This window comes from Corvus cornix, chromosome 1A (genome assembly GCF_000738735.6).
Source record: "Corvus cornix cornix isolate S_Up_H32 chromosome 1A, ASM73873v5, whole genome shotgun sequence".
Lineage (NCBI taxonomy): Eukaryota > Metazoa > Chordata > Aves > Passeriformes > Corvidae > Corvus > Corvus cornix.
Window position 1 is genome coordinate 66,765,422 of NC_047057.1, and position 20,359 is coordinate 66,785,780.

Here is a 20,359-nt window from a genome sequence, read left to right on the forward strand (position 1 = left end):
AGTTTCACGGAGGATGTCTGGACTTCAGGCAGCTCTCTTGAAAGCTGTTTATTGCATAGGCAAAGTTACAGCATTTCAGGGAGTGGGTATCCAGAGCCAGCCCTACAGCTGCCAGCTCCAGCTGTAGGCATACCTGAAGCCGCTTTCTGTTCAAGTTACAAAGCATTATATACTTTTCTTTGCAGAGTATCTTAATACATAACAACCAATAAGCACCATACACAATACCTTTACATTTGCCTATAGCCTATCATAGCTACTACCATCACCATATTATAGTCATTATTATCCAATCACAAGAGTAAAGTAAGTTACAATTTAAGCTTACAGTGGAAAATTCTCAGACCTTTCTTCTTCTTGCTACATCAACATTTCTTGTTTGCCTGCCATATCTCTCTTTTTGGTAAAGACATGTTTTCTATTTACTTATGCTCTTCTTGAGACTTATTTACTTGGCGAAAAACATGTCTTTGTTTGTAGTTACATACCTTTGTCCTACTCCTAAAAATCTCCTTCCAACTCATCTCCAACCTTTGCCTTCTCAGTTACTCATCGATCACTGTTTCAGCAAAACATCTTTTATTCTATATCAAAACTTGCTTTCATTTCTACCTCATCCTCAGTTTCTACATTCAGAGATCTTTCTGCCAAGCCTACATGCCTGTGAAACTTTCTTACCAAACTTTCATCCTCCCCAGCATCTCCCCCTTTCTGTTGAACTATTAAAACATTAGAAATTGTCTTATTCATTATTTTCTGCACACATTGAAGTACACAGTGTACTACTACTATAACCACAATTATCACTACTAAAATAATTAAGCTTATTTTATAAAGTTCCTTCAGCCAAGGTGCAAAGCTCCAACCGTCAAACAAACTGTCTAGACAGGATGGTTCATCTGTTGTAATTTGGTTAGCTAAATCTCTTAAGTTTTGCAACTGCTTATGAATAGAAGCAGAATGATCAGATAAGTTCATACAACACAATCCTTCAAAATCTTCACAGCCATGCCCATGTACTAGTAAAAGACAGTCAAGGGCAGCTCTTTTTTGTAAAGTGGCATGTTTGACAGCCTCTTCATCTGTCAGCAAGTCACTGATCATAGAAGAAGTGGCATTTACTCTTTACTGTGCCTAAAATTTCTAATTTTTGAAGGTCAAATTTATCAACTTTAATATTATCAATATAAGTTATGTGTCTCAGGCTGGGAGTTGGAGAAATGTGATGATTATCATATGGCTAATATTTATCAAAAATAACATTACCAAAACCTTCTGGGAAAGGCACTCAACTAAACAGGTTGAGAAGGGTTTGTCAGGGCTTTTGTTGAATAAACAGATGGTGTTGGAGCCTGCGGACTTGGCTAAAAGCAACCCAAACATTTGTCTTTGGTTGATTTACAAGTAAAGCTTCACTGCAAAAACAAAAACAAAAGGTTAAAAGCAACACACATCTGCACAAATAATAATAAAACTCCATTCTTTTCTTGAGCCGTTTCTGGCAGACGATCTTCTCTCAGTGGTTCTGCCTAGGTCACATTTGGGTGCCTGCTTCTCGGCTTCCACTCGCGGGGTCACTGGCTGAAGTGGAACCGTCAATGGGCTTTGATGCGTGGTACGGCTTCACGTTCTTTGCTGCAATCCACTTGATTCCTTCACCTGTGGAGAGACATGCAAATCCCTTTCCCCATGTTATAAGATCATATGGTCTATTTTTCCGGATTCTAAATTAATTAAAACTGGGGGCTGTTCTTTCAATTTTGCTTTTTTGTTGTTCAAGAAATATCTGTAAAGGGGGGGGGGAGGAGTGTCAGGCTCTTCTGCAGAGCTGTTCAAGAAATTATAAACATACAAGGCTTTATTCAACCTTCTCTGAGGTGTAGCCTGGGCTTCTCCCCCTTTCTGTTGATTTAAAATGCGTTTTAAAGTTTGATGTGTTCCTTTTAGGGTACTTTTTAGCAGTTGTTTAAAATACGGTGAGCAAATACCACTATTTCTTACAGCCCTTCTTAGCTCTTTAATGGGACCCCACGTTTTAGGACTATCAGGCTGTTGGCTAGCTATCACAGGCTTAGCTAATAGATTAAGACTTTCATCTTTACAGATTTGGCGTCTTATTTCATGCCAATCTGTTAATTGAGAATAATCTGAGGACTTTGGAGGATTTTTTTATTCAGAAAGTAGCGCTGACAAACTCTCAGAACTCGTTTTCTCTTTCTGGGTTGCAAGATCCCCGCCGCTCGCTGGCGAGACTCTGGGGCTCATTGCAAACAAATCTGGCTGCATTTCAGGGTTTCCTTTTGTTAGATTTAAAGGATCAGCTCCGGCAGAGCGGCTCTCCGTCTCCCCTGCCACTGGAGCTGCATCATTTCCCTCTGTTCCCCCCCGTTTGCGGCTTGTGAGGCGAGGCTGCGCTGCGCGGAGGGATGTTGCTGGGCAGCGGAGGGATACGGCTGCGCGGTGCCGGCGGACCCCGGCGGGGGCGGCTGCGGCGTGAGGATGGTGCCTGGTGGGGGCGGCGATGGCACAGCCGATCTCCGTGGTGGCGGGCGAGGAGGCGGCGGGACCGCGGGGGACTGGCTCCGTGACTCCGGCACAGCCGATCTCGGTGGTGGCAGGCGAGGAGGCGGCGGGTGAGGGGGCGGGGTGGAGCTGCGCGGCGGTGGGGGGTGCGCAGCGAGTATTTCCACTAACGCTGCACAAGCCGGGGTAAATTTTGTGGTTCTCTTGTCCCGGTGTGATATGGCATTAAATAATTTGATTCCCACTGAGTCCCAAAAGTCTCTGGTGTAGACTGCTGTAGAATCAGCGGTTGGGACATGGGCCACAGTCCATGCTATGAGATCTTTCAGTTCTTTTTGGCCAATTTAGTTGGACTGGACTTAATTAGCGGTTTTAGGTGCTGATAGACATCCTTCTATTGGGCAGACGCATGCTGACCCATGACTGGATTACTCGGTGCTTACCTTTGCCGACCCGTCGCAGCAGGTGTCTCTCGTTGAGGTCCGGTCCAGGCGCTGACCCGTCGCAGTGTCTATCCGGCCTCCACATGCCTTTGTTTCAGGCGTCTCCTCTTAGCAGCTGCACACGCTTTTGTTTCAAGCGTCTCGTTTGCAGCTACTCAGGTTACTTTGTTTCAGTGACCGACTGACTACACGTTCACCGAGAAGTCTCCTATATGCGGAAAAATCCCTTTTTGCCCCTCTAAAACGCTGAGCGCCAATTTATAGGAGAAAGTTTCACGGAGGATGTCTGGACTTCAGGCAGCTCTCTTGAAAGCTGTTTATTGCATAGGCAAAGTTACAGCATTTCAGGGAGTGGGTATCCAGAGCCAGCCCTACAGCTGCCAGCTCCAGCTTTCATCCTCCCCAACACACACCAAGAAAAAAACCAACACAAATCCTCCAAGTGATGAGTTGTCAGCAAGTTCTTTGTGGTTCTTACTTGACATACACTGTAATACTGACAGAAAATAATTTCTCCTTCCCAGTCTTTACTTACTTTTTACCATGTCTTCTACCAATTCAAAAATGCCCGTACAGAAGAAATGGATTTACAGAATGATAATCCCAACACACAGTACTTTGCAGCCAAAGATTTAAAGGGCTGGAGGAAGAGCTGTGTAGCACATCACAGAAGAGAATCTAAAAAGGAATCAAGCATTGATCTCTCCCCCTCTATGCAGTCTGTCTACAACACTGTCCCTTCTGGACAGTGCTGTTTTATCTCTACAGACTTACCTTTATTTTGCACAGGCAAATTGCCGGGGACAAGCACCAGGGAGGTCAGTGTGCTAGGCACAAGGCACCATCATCCAAGTTAGAAACACCGTGGCATTGCTCTGCAGCTGAAATCAGGGAGTCAGCACAGAGCTGTGGCAGTGAGCATCTGTGCAGCCAGAGCCCAGGAACAACGGGAAGCTCTCTCTCTAGTAAGCATGGTGTGCATGGATGCTTTGCATTGCTCATCACATAGAGCATGAGGCACAGCACTTGATAAATAACAGAGAGAACAGAAAATTTCAGTTCTCTTGAAGTTGCTGAATAGAACTTAAAGACTAAATGGCAATAAAAGATAAAAGGATGTAAAGGTATGAATACAGGATGATAAACATGGCTGGAACCAGCGGAGAAACTGATAAAAAGGACTATGGTGGTTTTTTGCAAGTCATGGGTTTTTTGCAGGTCTTGCAACACAGAAGCAACAGCACATGCCCAAAGAAAAAGTTTAAAGAAAAGGCCACCTTTAATATTGAAGCATTCAGTGAATATGACCACCTGAGAGCCATTTTATGACTCTCCAAGACCATAAAAGAACTTCCAGTAGGAGGCAGATGCACTCAATTTAGTTCTAGAAAAGTGATGTTTATGTGTTGGATAAGAAGCACATTTTAATGAGTATGTGTGATTATGGTGGATAAATACCTTCTTGTAAAGTCTCACCACACACACAGAATAAGGAGATATTCTCTGTGTGTCCTGTATAGATAAAGAATACCTGCTTTCTAATGCTTCAAATTGTGTTAGAAAGTTTATTCTAGCCAATCTAGACACCACATTTGAATGGAGAAAATGCCAAATGCTCTCTGTTCTGAGCATCAGGTGGTGTTTCTAGCACCTGGGCTTCTGGTGAAACTCTAATAATTTTAATAGTAAGGGGGGTGGGAGAAACACCAACACCCAAAAACTTAAAAAGGGAGTGAAGGGTAACTGCAGTCATCAGACTTGGGGATACTAAACATGTAATACTGACTGATTCATGTATGAGGGCACACAGAAGGCAGTCTGAAGCCTCTGTCTCTCACATCCTTTAGATGTGAAAGGCTGCATTCGAATTACTGAAGACATCCCATTCACTTAGAATCATGGAATCATTAAGGTGGGAAAAGACCTCCAAGGTTATTGAAACCAACATTTGACCAAACACCACCTTGTCAACTAGACCAGAGCACTGAGGGCCATGTCCAGTTGTTTCCTCAACACCTCAAGGGTCAATGAGTCCACCACTTCCCTGGGCAGCCCTTTCCCAATGCTTGATCTTCCTTCTTTCTCTTTCAGTCAAGAAGGAACTAAGTCCATCTGACTGTTGTGGCCAGCTGTTCTCTCCAATTAAATTATTTTGCTTATTTACTTCATTTCTCATATATAGCAAAATTGAGACTGTATACAGCTACTATTCTTTTAATTTTACGTCTCTTCGTTTACTTCATGTTATCTTAACAGTTTTGCTTTTTATGCCATGTAAGAAGGACTTAATGCAAAGTTTACAGTTAAGTTCATCCCCTGTCTGTCCCTGTCACTACTGTTGTGCATTTTCAACAAGGTCTTACACAAGATATAACTGGGCCCTAAGTGTAGGGCACTGGCAATCTTCTCCCTTTCCTCTCAGTCAGCATCCTGCTCTGTCAATAGCTGCACTTTCACAGGACAGGGATGTGGCCAAAAGTTTAAGCTATTGCAAGGTCATTCTCGCAAAACAAAATTTTTGCAATGAAGCAAGGGCAATAGGCACAACACAAGATTGTGGTGGGCTTGTGAGATTCCCTGTACAGTTAGAAATGAGATGCAGGATCCACCACCTAAGTTAGGCCAGGGCTCTAAACTGCTCCTTTTCTTCCACTGAGTGTCCAAACCACCTGTGGGGAATAAGCATCCAACTTCCATGCTTTTGAGATATGATACAAGCTCCTGCACCATCATGGGCTTGCTTTAAAAATAAAAAAGCCAAAACTAAAGTATAAGTAGGGTGCAACCAGTGAGTAAAAGACTAGATTCATACCTCAAATAAGCAGTACCTACATACCATGGCCTATATGGCCTTGATCTTCATTTATGCTTTTGCTGTGCTGTTCACCATGCTTTTACCTCTTGTTTGCTTGCATACAACTAACCACACAACTAAAATGTACCTACTCCTTTCCCTCTCCCAAAACTTTTACACCTTGAAATATGACTTACCTTGAAATTGGGGGGCAAGGAAGGAGAAGGGGGGGAGGTATAAAGGAAAAAGAAAGTAGAATTAATCCAGTGACTTTGTTGAGCTGGGTTATGTAACGATTGAGATACGGACCCAGACCAGCAGGGAATCTGAATCGTTTATTCAAATAAATGAGTTGGTTTTATACACTTTTCCAAGGCACAGTATTTCCTTACACAGTAATTCTCACTACATGACCTATCCCATGTTGCCACATCAGCAACACACTTTCTAAATGTCCTTCCATGGGGTGATCACGCGCTGTTCACCCGTCCGTCAGCTCCCGGCAGGCTCCTCTCTGTAGGGGTCTGCCGTGTGACACCTCCTTCCCCCAGGGTCCGGTGGAGACAAGCTTCTCTGTGCCGCCATGTGCTCCTTTGTGCTGCCATGTGCCTCTGCAGGCACATCCACAGCCTGCAACCGAATTCTATCTTATCTCTCCCCACAGTTCCCTCTATTTTGTTTTATACAAACAAGAATCATGAAACAAAACACTTCTAACATTAACATGTTTGGCCCACTGCCTGAACCAAATAAACTCCATTCCTCACAAAAGCAGTATCTTTCCTATGAACAGGGGAATAGATTAAAACACCCAGTAACTAGTCTTATGAATGAAGACAGTGATTAAACAGCTAGAACTTTGAGAAACAACGTAAAGTTGTCTAAAACCTTTACCATCACCCAGAGTCTGCAATTGCTGGTAGGTCCCATTTCATAGTGAAGACTTGGAGAGTCTTCCCTGGCCAAGACTTCCATGTTTACCTTGAAAGAGGCTCCAGCTTTTATAAGATCAAATCAACAAGTCAAAGTGACTTGATTATGCCTTTAGGGCAGAAACACTTGGGTCTGATGGTATAATCCCCAGTCAGCCAGGGCGAGGGCTTGGCCAGAGCCTCAAGCCTTGACTGAGAGGGTTTCCCTAAAATACCTACAAAATTGCCTAAAAACTTTATCAACATCAGTTAGGAATATGACTTCAAAAGAGTTTATCTTCCCCTTGAACAGGAGAGCAGATTAAAACACCCAATAACTGGTAACAACACACATCTCATTCCCATGAATGGAGACAGTGATTAAACAGACAACCTTGGGAAACAAAAGTACAAGGGAATGTTTCTGACTCCACACCATAACTGAAAATATGCAATATATAAAAGAGTTAATGTGTCATTTCATCTTGAAAAGATAGCTTACAAATTATTATCTATCACAAAACGCAATCAAAACAATGCAGGGGGTCACAAGGTGATATGGTAAAAAACCTAGTTTTAACAGTGAGAGTTCAGGACTGCAGCAACTTTCTGAGCAAGGAAAACAGGAAAGTTCCATGGACCAGCTGCAGGAATGACATGCCCAGCCCGCAGCCACCCTCACATAAGCTGGTGCAAATGCTGCAGGCCCCCACCCCCGAGGAAGGGGCCATGGGTCCACTCAGTCCTTTTCTCCAGCACAGTATCAGTTTCTGAGGGTCCGCAGGAGATGGGAGCGCTGGCTGTAGCGGCACAGGTCAGGTGGCCATGTGGGTTGGGCGGCTCTCAGAGGTCCGCTGGCCCATCTCCTCACTTCCCACGTGCAGAGAGCTGCACTCACCCCACCAGATCCACTGTGTCTGGTGTTCACTGCCGCTTCCCAGCTCTGCCACGTGCTCGCTGGCGCAGGGCAGCTCTGTCATGTGCTCGCCGCCCTGTGCTCACCAGCGCTGCACGCCCGTGGCCACACACAACCCCCCCGCTGTGTCTGCTGCCACCGCTGCACTCTCGTAGAGGGCAAATGGAGAGGGAACACACTACCAGGAAGGGCCCCCCCACCTCCAGCCACTCACCGAGACACCATCCAGCTGATGCCGCATGGTGTGGGGTGGTGCAAGCTCTTCTACGATACCGTCCGGTTCCCCTACAGGGTCAAACGGTTTGGGGGATGAGGGGCCATCTTCTGGTTCTCCTTCCACAGTCCCAACAGACTTACGGTCGTTCGCTGGCGGCGCAGGAGGGGTCGGCACAGCTGCCATGGTGGCACAAGCATCTTTCTTTGTCCGGTCTCTGGGTGCCATATGCGCCATGAGGGCCTTGCACACTGTCCTCCATGGACACAAAAGCTCTGTCAGTGCTGTGTCACCTTGTGTAACTCAGTCCCACAACACATCCCCTAAAGTGTCCCATGTCTGAGGATCAAAAGTATCGGGACTATCTAAAGTTGAACCACAGTCTTGCCCAGAACAAGAGTCTGTTCAAATCTGTAGACTCAACTTTCCTGCCATATTTCTTTAAAATCCGCTCCAACGTGTCTGCAACATTCTGTTCGTGGGATACACCATTCCCCATGGCTCTTGGCTGCTACCCTCCATCCTGTGGAAAGGTAAATTGGTGCCATGAGCTTCGTTTCAACTCCCAAGCTTTGTTTCAGCTCCCGGGCTTCTTTTCAGCCCCCAGGCTTCTTTCCAGCCCCTCTGTAAAGTTCAGCCGAGCACGGTTCTCAGCTGCTACCTTCCATCCTGCAGAAAGGTCAATTGGCGCCATGAGCTTCATTTCAGCTCCCGAGCTTCTTTTCAGCTCCCGGGCTTCTTTCCAGCCCCAGGCTTCTTTCCAGCCCCTCTATAAAGTTCAGCTGAGCATGGTTCTTGGCTGCTACCGTCCTGCAGACAGGTCAATTGGCGCCACAAAGTTCCTTTCAGCTCCTGAGCTTCCTTTCAGTTCTTGGGCTTCCTTTCAGTCCCCCTGTAAAGTTCAGCCAAGCTTCGTTACCAGTGCCTACTAGTTGCCTATCAAGTACCTGATGCAGGGTGCCATTTGCAACAACTGAGTCATGGACTCAGACCAGCAGGGAATCTGAATCGTTTATTCAAAGAAATGAGTTGGTTTTATACACTTTTCCAAGGCACAGTATTTCCTTACATGGTAATTCTCACTACATGACCTATCCCATGTTGCCACATCAGCAATGCGCTTTCTAAATGTCTTTCCATGGGGTGATCACACATGGTTCACCCGTCTGTCAGCTGCCAGCAGGCTCCTCTCTGTAGGGGTCTGCCGTGTGACACCTCCTTCCCCCAGGGTCCGGTGGAGACAAGCTTCTGTGTGCCACCATGTGCTCCTTTGTGCTGCCATGTGCCTCTGCAGGCACATCCCACAGCCCACAACCGAATTCTATCTTATCTCTCCTCATAGGGTTAGGAACATGCTCAGGCCATGTGGGTTCATTTGCTGTTACTAGTTAAAAAGGTACTGATGCCTTTTCTTATTGGCTCTCAAATTCATGGTATAAGATGGAACTTTTTTCTTTAAAGAAACAATTTCAAACCCTGTGGAAGAATGTTTGCAGCCTGTAGCATTCATTTTTGTATCACTTCTTGCAGCTAGTCCCAGTGGCATGTTAGACAGCAAACTACTGAGTTCTCCAACTTCACTGTCTCTGGACTCCTGTGCACATTCCCACACCTCGGTGCCACTTAGCAAGTGCATTTTAGTGAAAGGATTTCCTGTGTTGAATCCAAGAGACCCCCAGCATCTGTGGAAAGTAAAACAGTGGCAAATACTAAGGGTTCTCTGCAGACAATCTTTGGTCACATTTTTGGCAGTAGCTTTACAGGGGCCTGATAAGACTGACAGCTGGACTGACAGACTCACAGAATCAGACCTGAAACGAGTCAGAATTTACCCGTGAGAATATTACAGTGAAATTTTGCAGCTTCAGTGAAACCCACAGAGAAGGCCAAGAAGATAATCAATGAGAGATGTTCTGGACACAAGGAGAGGATGTTCTTGTTATGGGACATTAACAGTGTTCAAGGAAGAACTTGCAGATAATATGTAACAACTATACTTTTGCTTGTATAGCTAATTATTTTACTGCTTGAATGGTCATTGTTTGTTAGACAGCCTTGTCATTGTTTGCTAAGCAGCCAATCTCAATAGGCTACAGCTATTGAGAAGAGGTATAAGAATAGCAGTAGAGAAAATAAAAACTTCTACGACTTTGGATTACAATAAGTGTGTGCTTTTATGTCTGCCTCAACAAAAGCCACAGGGGCCCACACTCCACCTATGAAATAGTAAGCTGGATGGTACTGAAGAAGAGTATTTTTTAGTCCAGAGGAAGCTTTCACTCAGTGTGTCTAGGATGAGAGGAGGATGCTTTGGGGAAATGTTAGAGACACTCTTCCCTGAATCTACATCTGTTGGCAGCTGGTGTTCCTGCCTTGAACAAAATGCACACAGAAGCACATGCTTCTCCTAATGAACAGCCAGCTTTGTTTTTACAAAGCCTTTTGGGGCACTACTAGCCCCTGCCAGATATGCCACATACTACAGAAACCAAGTGATGGGAAATATTGCCCAGGGAGTGTGGAGTCTCCCTCATTGGGGTATTCCAGAACCATGTAGACACAATTTCATGGCCATGTGCTCTGGGATGACCCTGCTTGGTCAGGAAGTTGGACCAGATGAGCAACTGTTGTCCCTTCCAACCTGACCCATTCTGTGTTCCCACATTTTTCTAGTCAGATTCCTAGAGAGGGAGGCAGATCCAAAGCTTCTTTTAAAGCACATGACATTTCAGAAGGATCTGAAGACAAAAGAAATGAGAAATCAAGTTTCATATCTTGTTCCTCCACATATTCAACCATCAGACACTGACCAGATCCTGCCTCAAAACAGTCTTTATGTATGTAAAATAAAAATAAAACATTCTGCTGGCTACACCCACGTCTCCTCATTATTAATGCAAGTAGAGATGAGTCCAAACCCCTGCAGATTAGAAACCTTAGCAAAATCCCACCTGAGAGTTACTTGCTCCCCTCCAGATGAAAAAAAAAAAGCAATACTGCCACTCTGTTCTCTTTTTCAGTCTCTTTGAAAATCTCAACATAAAGTCTGATCTTACATGCGTAGGTTTGAGTCCACAGTGTGCTCTTCTCCAAGGCTTTTGGGATGCCTTACTTGCTCTTTTGCCCCCTTTTGCATTTGTGATGTCTGACCACATAAAGCCTACCAAAGGGAGTGCAATTTGATGTCCCTGCTATGCCTTCCTTGTATAGTTGTGTATTAAACACCCTACCCATGTCTGTTATAAGCCGTTTTCTCTAGTTCCCAAGGTTAAAGAAATTCCACTGTTAATTAACCCAGCATACAGCAAGTGTTTGTAATAAGAAGCATTTTTTTCAAGTGCTTTCTAGAAATACCCTCTTGCAAATTCCCAATGAACGTAGAAAGCTAAGTGGCTTTTGTGGGACCATGTGATTTCATGCAGCCTAATGCCAGATTTTCATAGGACCAGATCATTTAACCGCAAAAGTACAGTCTGGGTCAAGCATTGATCCCATTTCTATCAAGTTCAGCAGTGCATGTGATGCATAGCTTATGCTGTGAAGAGACCAACAACCCCTGCTCTACCTTGTCCAATTGATTTATAATTACTTTTAAAACAAACATGACCAGTGGAATGAATTTATGTTAGTTCACACTTCGCACCCTGTGGCTGTGGCAGTTTCCATCCAGCCCTACGGATGTCACAGAGGGCTGGAAACTGATAAAAGTGCTGTGGTTTAACCCTAGATAGCAACAAAGAACCATACAGCTTGTCTCTCACTTCCCCCCTTTCCTGGTGAGACTGGGAGGAGAATTTGAAAAAATGTAAAGCATGTGGATTGAATTAAGAATAGTTTAGTAATTGAAATAAAATAAAATATAGTAATGAATGTAATGAAAAGGAAGACAACAAAAAAGAGAAATATACCCCAAGAAAGACAAAGTTCTCTCTAGTTGTCCCCATGTGGCACAGGCCAGAACAGAACAAAAAAAATTCTTCCTCTACAGTGAATGGGCCACTTCAGCTTTGGACCATTTCATTTGGCACTGAGAGCAGGAACTCTGCAAGCAACACTAAATGGAGGCTCTGTCCACCAAGGTACCTGGGCAATGCAAACATGTGGAGCTGGAAAAGCATCTTCTGGCACTGTCTGATGCAGCTCCTTGTGCTGCCTTGATGTGAGCCTCCACCATAGCTAGAAAACAGGGCTTCTAAAAGATTAGAGGATCAGGATCTTTTTTTCTAGGAATTAGGCTCTCTCCACTGATGAGAGCTCCTTAAAAGTGTCCTCTGGTTTTCACTTCTCACTTGTGTCTCCCAGGTCTCTGCTTCACACCTGCGCCTGGAGGACTGGACTATGTAATGACCTGGTCAGTCGCAAATTTAGGTAAGTTCTTTTTATAGCCTTGGACAAATCCTTCAACTTCTGAATCATTTTTGCAGGATGCTTGAGAGGAGTAATAGAAAGCAAAGGACATGGTTAATATTATAGTGTGCCTGGGCTGCAAGAATGCTGTCCCAGGTTACCTCTAGATACCGTAAAATGGGAGCAGGGACCTACACCTGCCCTCGCCTTTACCTATATCTACCTTCTCCTCATGCCTAAAGACTTTTTTAAAAAAGAGTACAATGTTCACCTCCACAGCATATAAAATATCTTCATCCAACAACATCAGCAAGTTAACTGTAGCTTTGTTTTTTAAGCTAGGTGAGCAAAAGAAAACAGCTACTATGCACTTTAATATATTACCACAACAACGCCATATAGATAAAACCACAAACCCCATTATCTCATGCTCTAAGATAGATATTAAATTCAGTCATTCATGAGACAAATATTGTAGGCTTTGCTTGGTATCATAGCCAGGAATAGCAGCATGGAATTTCTATCAACAACGAACTGTTAAACCTTCCTGCAAGTCTATTTGAATCATCCAAAACTCTGAAAACACAGTTATATTAGATAATCTCAAACAATCACAGATATGTGGCAACTTGCAAAGCTAGGTTACTTCTTGACTATGTTGAGGGTGTATTTTTAAGATACAGATTGTTTTTGAACTCAGCATTTCCCAAGGGCACCTTAAACTACAATTCAACAATGACTGCAAAGCTTTACTTTCATGTTTGCACAATATATCTGGTTTTCTGTGAAATAAATACACATTCTACCATTATTTCTTAAAATAACATTGCTGGAGGATACTGTACAGACCCTTGGAGTGTCTCTCTATGTACAAGTAATCCACTTACTTCCACTTCAATGAAATTTTTTTAGCTTAGCAAAAGTCACAGGGCACAGTGATAAAGCAATGAATATGTCTTGCTACACATGAGTTAAGCCCCTTAGTCTGAACTTGTTTTGAAGTCTGCCATGACTTAAGACCAGCTCTACATGAGATAAATAACCAGATGTAATGCCAGTCACTTCCCTCTGCATGCACTGGGAATGGTGTCCCTTGGCTGTGCTGGACCATTGCACTACATGAAGCAAAGCAAAACTCTTCTCATGTTTTCAGCGCCACTTCTTTTCCCACTCCCACAGCTGTACTGATCCTGCACAAGTAACCTTGTATCCTTCTTATCTCTCAGAAAAGCCAACAAGGTGGCTCATGAGCCATGCCCTCAGTTTGTTGTTAAGGTTGGAAAAGACCTTTAAGATCATCCAACCATTGACCCAGCACTGCCAAGTCCACCACTAAAACCATGTCCCCAAGTGCCACTTCTACACATCCCTTAAATACTTCCAGGGATGGTGACCTAACCACTTCCCTGGGCAGCCTATTCCAGTGCTTGACTACCTTTTCTGTGAAGAAATTTTTCCTACAATGCTAAGGTTTTCCTCATCATTAAGGTTTTGCTCAGTGTAACAAGAATCTTTGATGGTCATTTAATTGTCAAAAAGGTCCACAAAGTTAATACCATAGCTTTTAGACATCAGCAATCAACCTAATACCCATGACAGGAGCAGTATCACCAGATAAAAATAGGTAATATTCTGTGCTGAGCTCTGGGGTATAAACAGAGCAGAGGTGAGATGGGAAGATGCAAAAATCCCAGCTCCAGCATCCAGAAGCACAGAAGTCACATTGCTGGCACAGGCACAAAAAAGGAAGAGGAGGACTAAGCCATTGGCTGAAATGCTGTACCAGACAGAAAGCACAAAACCACTGGTCTCACACAAACAATTAGCAGATATAGAACTGTGCGTTTCGAGTCAAGATGCTGCTGGAATGGAGAACTCAACCACCTCATGGCGGAAGGACAAACTTAAAATTTTCCTTCACCACTTAGAGGACGAGCATACTATCTGAACCTGGAGAGACCAGGCGAGGCTTCCTCTCAGTGAGGAGGTGCCTGTCATCTTATTAAAAGTATTTTGCATTAAAATCTCACACATGAGAAAGAGCAAGAGACTGCCTTACTGGAAACACCCTGGCCCCAGCTCTTGGCCCCATGCCAGCCCCTCCATGTTTCACTAACATGCCTCTTTTCTCTGCTTGGGCCCTGTGAAGGAGCCTGCAGGGCCTTTCCTGGCCACCTCTGTATGCCAGAAATACCTGAACTGTGTCTCTAAGGTGATGGGTTAGATAGGAACTATACCTGCCAGGCATAATCAAAAGTCACAACAGAGTGTCAGGGCCACTGGAGATGTATGACAACCAAATAGCAGCAAGGCAACACAAAGAAGAATCAGACTGAATAAGCAGAGACCTCCAATACAAGCACAAGCTGTGGCAGGTCAGGTTTGGGGAAGTTCCCCCAAAGACCCCAGAGGAGACCCACTGGTGGATCTAAACACTGATTGTAGAGGTCCATGCCTTGCACATGGCCTGAGGCAGAGGGGCTACATGTGGAAAACCTTGTCCAAATCTTCAGGAGGGTCATCTGATCTCTCAGTAGAAATGGATCTCTCAGTTACTGAGCTTCAGCAGTCTACAGCCGTGCCTGTGCCTCAGCTGCTGGCTCCTGGGCTGGGGGACACAGAAGGCATCAGCAACTCCAGGCACACCTGGGGTTAGAGAGGTGATGTGTGGGGTGGGAGCATGACAACTATTGCAAGAACTATTTGCTCCAGTTCATTCCACATCCCCACTCTCAACATCTCAGGAGACGGCCCTGCTGTGATAGGTATCTTGGGCAGCCAGGACTCTGCCTTTCAGTACTGCCCCTCTGCTGTTTCTTCCTCTCACCAGGGTCTTTCAAAAGAGCAACTAATGCCACAGGAACCAGGGCCCGAGGAAATCAAAGGGTGCTAAGGTGGTTGTGTTTCTTGTCCCCATCAGCCCACAAATGAAGACACAAGCTTGATCAGGGACTGATTTTCTTGTGGCAGGCTCAGCATGTTGCTGCAGTTCATCAGAGGGACTTTGGAAAGCAAGAACACAAAAGGTATTTTACATACAGAGCTGGCTCCTCTGCTCTTAGGTGCTGCATTGCTTCCAGATGGAATATTTGGAGCAATGGTGCAATCCAGTGGCTGGTTTGGATAGTAACACAGTGATACTGTACAAACTAATCCACTGCTAGACCAGGAAGCACCTAAAAGGAGCTGCAATACCACTGAGCTTGCAGAGAAGCAATGACATCTATTGATGAGTAATCTTAAAGAGATGCATAGAAGATCCATGTTTTTTTGATTAGAGACACTCAGGACTGGGTTGTTGGAATCAATCAATTATTTAGGTGCAATAGATTTTCAGAGAACTGTACAACCCTCACCAATATTTTTCTGAGTCTGATTTCTCTGTGGTGCTGAGCACATTGGCACCAAGACCAGCATCACATTGCTCTGGAGCAGAAAACATGTCCCAGAAGAAAACCACCCAAGACCAGGGAGCACATTACTTCCACAGCAGCCCTCCAGCTAGGAAGGGACCCACCACCTAAAAGGCATTAGCACTGCCACTGTCAGTAATAAATCAATATCTTAAATATGTTGATTTTCTGAGGGTTAGCTTCTGGAGGCTGGAATGTGGATGTATTAGATCTGCTACTATTAATTTTCTTGGTTTTGAATTTTGAGGTTTTTTTACTCAGAGTTTGGATTACAATGCAGGAGACATTGTAAAGGCTTTTCTTCTTACTGATGTTTATTATTTCTTACCTTTAGCACAGCTGCACAGGGTGTGCGTTCTAGTTGTCAGGGTGGAAAATGGCTCCAAATTCTAATGTCCAAGGCCATTTAAAGTCCAAATCAACCAATTATGAAATACCAAGTAATATGCTTTTACTTATAATCCAATAACTAACCTTTCATGATCTGCACTGTGGGTTTTTTGACCCAATACCAGAACACTCAGATTTGTGAAGAAGAAGGAGAAAAGATGAAGAACAAATCCACACCCAAAATCCTCCATATTGTTACACTTCTATATATAATTATATCCCAGAAACCTAAATTCTCTAAACCCAGGGTTCCAACATCTCCCCCTCCTGTTTGAACCATGAACACTGCTTAACTGCTTTGTTAAACCATTGTCGGATACACTGAAGTAGACAAGGTTACAAGTACCATGATGACTATAATGACAATCAAAACATACATGCCCAATTTCAAAAGCTCTCTCCATAATGGAGCAAGGCTTAACCAAGCAAACAGATCATCCAACCATGATGCTCTTTCAACTATGAGTTTGGTGAGACCTTCTAATTGTTTTTCAACCAGAAATGCAGCGTTGGTGGTCCTCTGCAGGGCCCTTTGCAGAAAGGAGAACAAATATGGCACAAGGAGGAAAATGAGAAAGATGAAGAGATAATTAGACCTTCCATTTTTATGAGATCTTTGATCCATTTACTAATTTGCTAGTTACCAAACAGATCATTAAACTTAACTGGACTCATTTTCTTTTCTTAATTTTGAAAGACCTATTTGCAGTTCTTTGATATTAGCAAAGACTGACTCTAAGTGGTCAGAAAGATTCATGCAACGCATTCAAAAAAAAAGGAGAATGTGTGAGAATCGAACTCACGACCTTCAGATTATGAGACTGGGGTGAAATTGTACCAAGATGTTGCATTTTCGTACAATGCATGATTTGGAGTGACATCTGTGATTTTGTTTTACTTTGTTTTGACTCAGGAGAATAAAATATTATGCAGAAATCCATTTTTATTGAGCCAAGGATTTCCAATTCTTGAGGTTCATAGGGTGTCTTAGGGAGAAATTTAGTCCAGACACCCCATTCCTCTGTAGGATTCATGAGGAATTGTGAAAGATCGGAAGAGACGTTTTTTGGTATTGGCTAACTGTCTACCAGCAAATCAACTAAGCAGATAGAAAATGGCTTTTTTGGACTTGAATAAGTCAAACAAATGGTATCCAAGCCTGAGGCATTGGCTAATGTTACACAAACATTGGTTTTAGGTTGACTAACTGGCAAAGCTACACCACTAAAAGCAGACAAAACAAACAAAGCAAAAAACAAACTTAACATCTGATTAAACGTCATGTTTCTTTAAAGCTATCCTTTGGCAAAAGATTCTTTTCTTAAATTTTAATTTTTTAAATGATTTCTACAAATATTCTTTTCTATTTTCTCAATCTTGTTTGAACATCACCTAATGATGAGGCACAAAGGTACTTCGTGCCTTCTTTAAAATAAGAATGTGAGGATTATTTGCCAAAAGAGCTTTATGATAGTCTCTTTTTTCATACTCTTTAAAGTGACAAAACCTAAAGTTCACAGTTTTAGCAATGAAAACAAGAGATTGCAGGTATGAGTTATAATCTCTGCATAGTTCACGTCTGTGTACTTTCTTCTTTACTTGTGGGGTTGTCAACTTTTTTCTGCGTGTGGTATGGCTTCACGTTCTTCACAGGACGCCACCTGGGTCTTGTACCTGTAGAAACACGTGCAAACCCGTAGCCCCAGGTTATTAGAGGAAATGGATCTTCAATTTGTCCTGTCTCTGGATTTGTAATTAGAACTAAAGGATTTTTCTTTTAATTTTGCATGTGTGCTGTTGGAAAAATGTCTGATTATTAGCGAATTTGGTTCTGAAAAAGAGCTGTTTAAAAAATTTAAAATTGTATAGTGCTTTATTCAAGCTCTGCCTCCCTGCTTTGTTGTTTATCCAAAAGGGATTTTGAAGTGTGGTGTGTTCTTTCAATGATTACTTGCCCTGTAGAAGAATGAGAAATATTGAAGGAGTGACGCACACCCCAATTCATTAAGAATTTATGTGGCTCTTTTGCTATGTAAGCTGGACCATTGTCTGTTTTTATTTCTTGAGGCACACCTAATGATGCAAATGCTTGCAGAAAATGCTGAAGTGCATGTTTCGCTGTTTCTCCTGTGTGCAAAGAGGCAAAAATCACATTGGAAAATGTATCCACTGGCAGACGGATATTTTTATATTTTCCAAAAAATGGCTATTTGGTGATATGTTTGCCACTCTGTCAAGAGCCTTTTGAGCCTCAGGAGTAAGAGTTCTGGGAGACATGATGTCACAGTCTCCTCTTAGTAAGTCCAAAACTGGGGCAAGTTCATCACTGGTGATCTCCAAAATTGCCCTGATTCAATTAATTTCTCCCAAGAGCTCTTGTAGATACTGTAGATTGTTGATGCAGGTTCTAAGTTGTATCTTCTGTGGCTTGATGTTGTTGTATCTCCTTGATGTTTTTGTATCTTCTTGGGCTTGTCTGCTCAGTTGGTAAAGTTAGGCATATCTTCTGAAGAATTGCTTGGATTATTGCTTGAAAATACTCCTAAATTAGGAGAAAATGCAGCTGATTCTCTATTTGCATTCTATAGGTTGTTTGTATTATGTAGATTTATGCCCTGTAAAGATGTTTTTCCCTCTGGCTTCAAAGCTGCATTCATGCTTTCTTCCCTTGAGCAGAAATCTTGTTGTCTCTGTTATTTGTCTATTATATATATTTGAAGGTGCAATAACAGAAGTGACCACAGGTGGCGCTTTAGGTGGAGGACGAGCAACTTGTTGATCACAAGATGGCGCAGGCGAAAATACGTAGGCATTGTTTACGGAAGTGACCTAGGGCGCCGCCATTTTGCTGTATGGCAAAATGAAGCACATGTCCCGTGCGCAGTTTTGTAGCTGTATTAAAAAGTTTCGGAGCAAGTCTCCAGGGCTGGACTAACTCTGCAGAATTTTGCGTAAAAGCAGGCAGCTGAAGGGGGACCACGTGCTGCAGCGACGGGCAAAGTATCACATTCTGCTTCTCTCTTGCTTGTTTGGGGCGGTCCCGTTGTTTTAACTACTTCAGCCCCAGGTCGGCCTGCGCCGAATTGACCAGGGACGAACCCGGGCTTCCCTGCACCCCCTCCATTATCTGCTTCACTTCTGCCGTATCTGCTGTGCTGGCAATTGTGTTTGGCATTTCAGGCAGCTTGCGATCTGTTACAAATGCCTTCTGTTCCGGAGTTTTAGCTCCCGCCGGCTGAGGAGGCGGTGGGGCCCCCTCCCCCCCCCCCCCCGCGCAGGCTGCATAGGCTGCGTGCAAGCCGCATCGGTGTGAAAAGCTGCAGGCCTCTTGCTGCGCTGCTCTATCTGATTTTTGCTTACTATTACTTTATATACAGCTCTGCAACTGGGAAGAAGCTGTGCAGCTGGACCATTTCCACGGAGGCTTCTTATTAACTTACTAAAAGCGTCTCTCTGCGATTTTGACATAACTTTTCCCATTATGACTAGGATTAACCCTGAAGCATAAAGTCCATACCTGACTGTGACATCAGAAGTTTTCCTCAGTTCCCTCTGTTCCGTTAACTGTTCAGAAGTACGGTTCTGGTTCCTTCCACCAGCACTCTAGAGTCCGAGATCCTTTTTCTTTTTCCCTGGGGAATATTTTTCTTCCTTTTCCTTTTCCAGCTCAAAGCTGCTTTTTCTTCTTTTCTCTCGTTTTCTTCAGGGAGTCCAAACTCTAAGTCCTGACACAGAGGCACCAGACATTCATTTTCTCTGTTTTTGAATTTTGAGGTTTTTTACTCAGAGTTTGGATTACAACGCAGGAGATGCCAGGCTTTTCTTCTTACTGATGTTTATTATTTCTTACCTTTAGCACAGCTGCACAGGGTGTGCTTTCTAGTTGTCAGGGTAGAAAATGGCTCCGAGTTCTAATGTCCAAGGCCATTTAAAGTCCAAATCAACCAATTATGAAATACCAAGTAATATGCTTTTACTTATAATCCAATAACTAACCTTTCATGATCTGCACTGCGGGTTTTTTGACCCAATACCAGAACACTCAGATTTGTGAAGAAGAAGGAGAGAAGATGAAGAACAAATCCACACCCAAAATCCTCCATATTGTTACACTTCTATATATAATTATATCCCAGAAACCTAAATTCTCTAAACCCAGGGTTCCAACATGCTACTATAGGCATTTTGGCCTGGAGAGCACATGGAAAGATAGAAAGTGGACCTGCAGGATTCTCATCCCAATAGGAAATGGTGGATGCTTGCTACCACTGCTCATACAAGGAATCACAGAGGTGAGGCCATAGAAATCCCACAGAAACAGAATGTTGAAAATCTTATTTTGAAGCCTGACTGTTACCCAGTGAAGGATGAAGAAGGATCTCATAACTCTTGAGAAATACCTTTGCCT

At 43.5% G+C, this 20,359-nt stretch overlaps 1 protein-coding gene and 3 long non-coding RNA genes across 7 annotated transcripts in view; 1 reads left to right on the top strand and 3 right to left on the bottom strand.

The window, feature by feature from the left end:
- Positions 1–902: 902 nt before the first annotated feature.
- On the bottom strand, positions 903–3,299 carry LOC104696079. Its single transcript, XR_752952.3, has 2 exons — positions 2,967–3,299; positions 903–1,659 (listed from the first exon to the last, which is right to left on the bottom strand). It is a non-coding gene; the product is annotated as an uncharacterized LOC104696079 (long non-coding RNA).
- The window catches only part of LOC109146117, a 50,612-nt gene continuing 32,710 nt past the window's right edge, over positions 2,458–20,359 (top strand). For 3 of the 4 annotated variants that reach the window (XR_005604468.1, XM_039570851.1, XM_039570850.1), the window contains exons 1-2: positions 2,458–2,633; positions 12,104–12,169. Coding sequence is in view for 3 of the 4 variants with exons in the window: in XM_039570851.1 (XP_039426785.1) it covers positions 2,522–2,633; positions 12,104–12,169 (178 nt within the window). In the remaining variant the exon portion in view is untranslated. Of the gene's footprint in view, positions 2,634–12,103; positions 12,170–19,328; positions 19,479–20,359 lie in introns of those variants that run through there. The other variant, XM_039570852.1, reaches the window with a different exon arrangement.
- LOC120411896 lies at positions 6,159–16,081 on the bottom strand. The gene is made up of 2 exons (XR_005604470.1): positions 15,890–16,081; positions 6,159–9,483 (listed from the first exon to the last, which is right to left on the bottom strand). It is a non-coding gene; the product is annotated as an uncharacterized LOC120411896 (long non-coding RNA).
- Positions 16,142–19,554, bottom strand: LOC120411895. Its single transcript, XR_005604469.1, has 2 exons — positions 19,469–19,554; positions 16,142–17,625 (listed from the first exon to the last, which is right to left on the bottom strand). It is a non-coding gene; the product is annotated as an uncharacterized LOC120411895 (long non-coding RNA).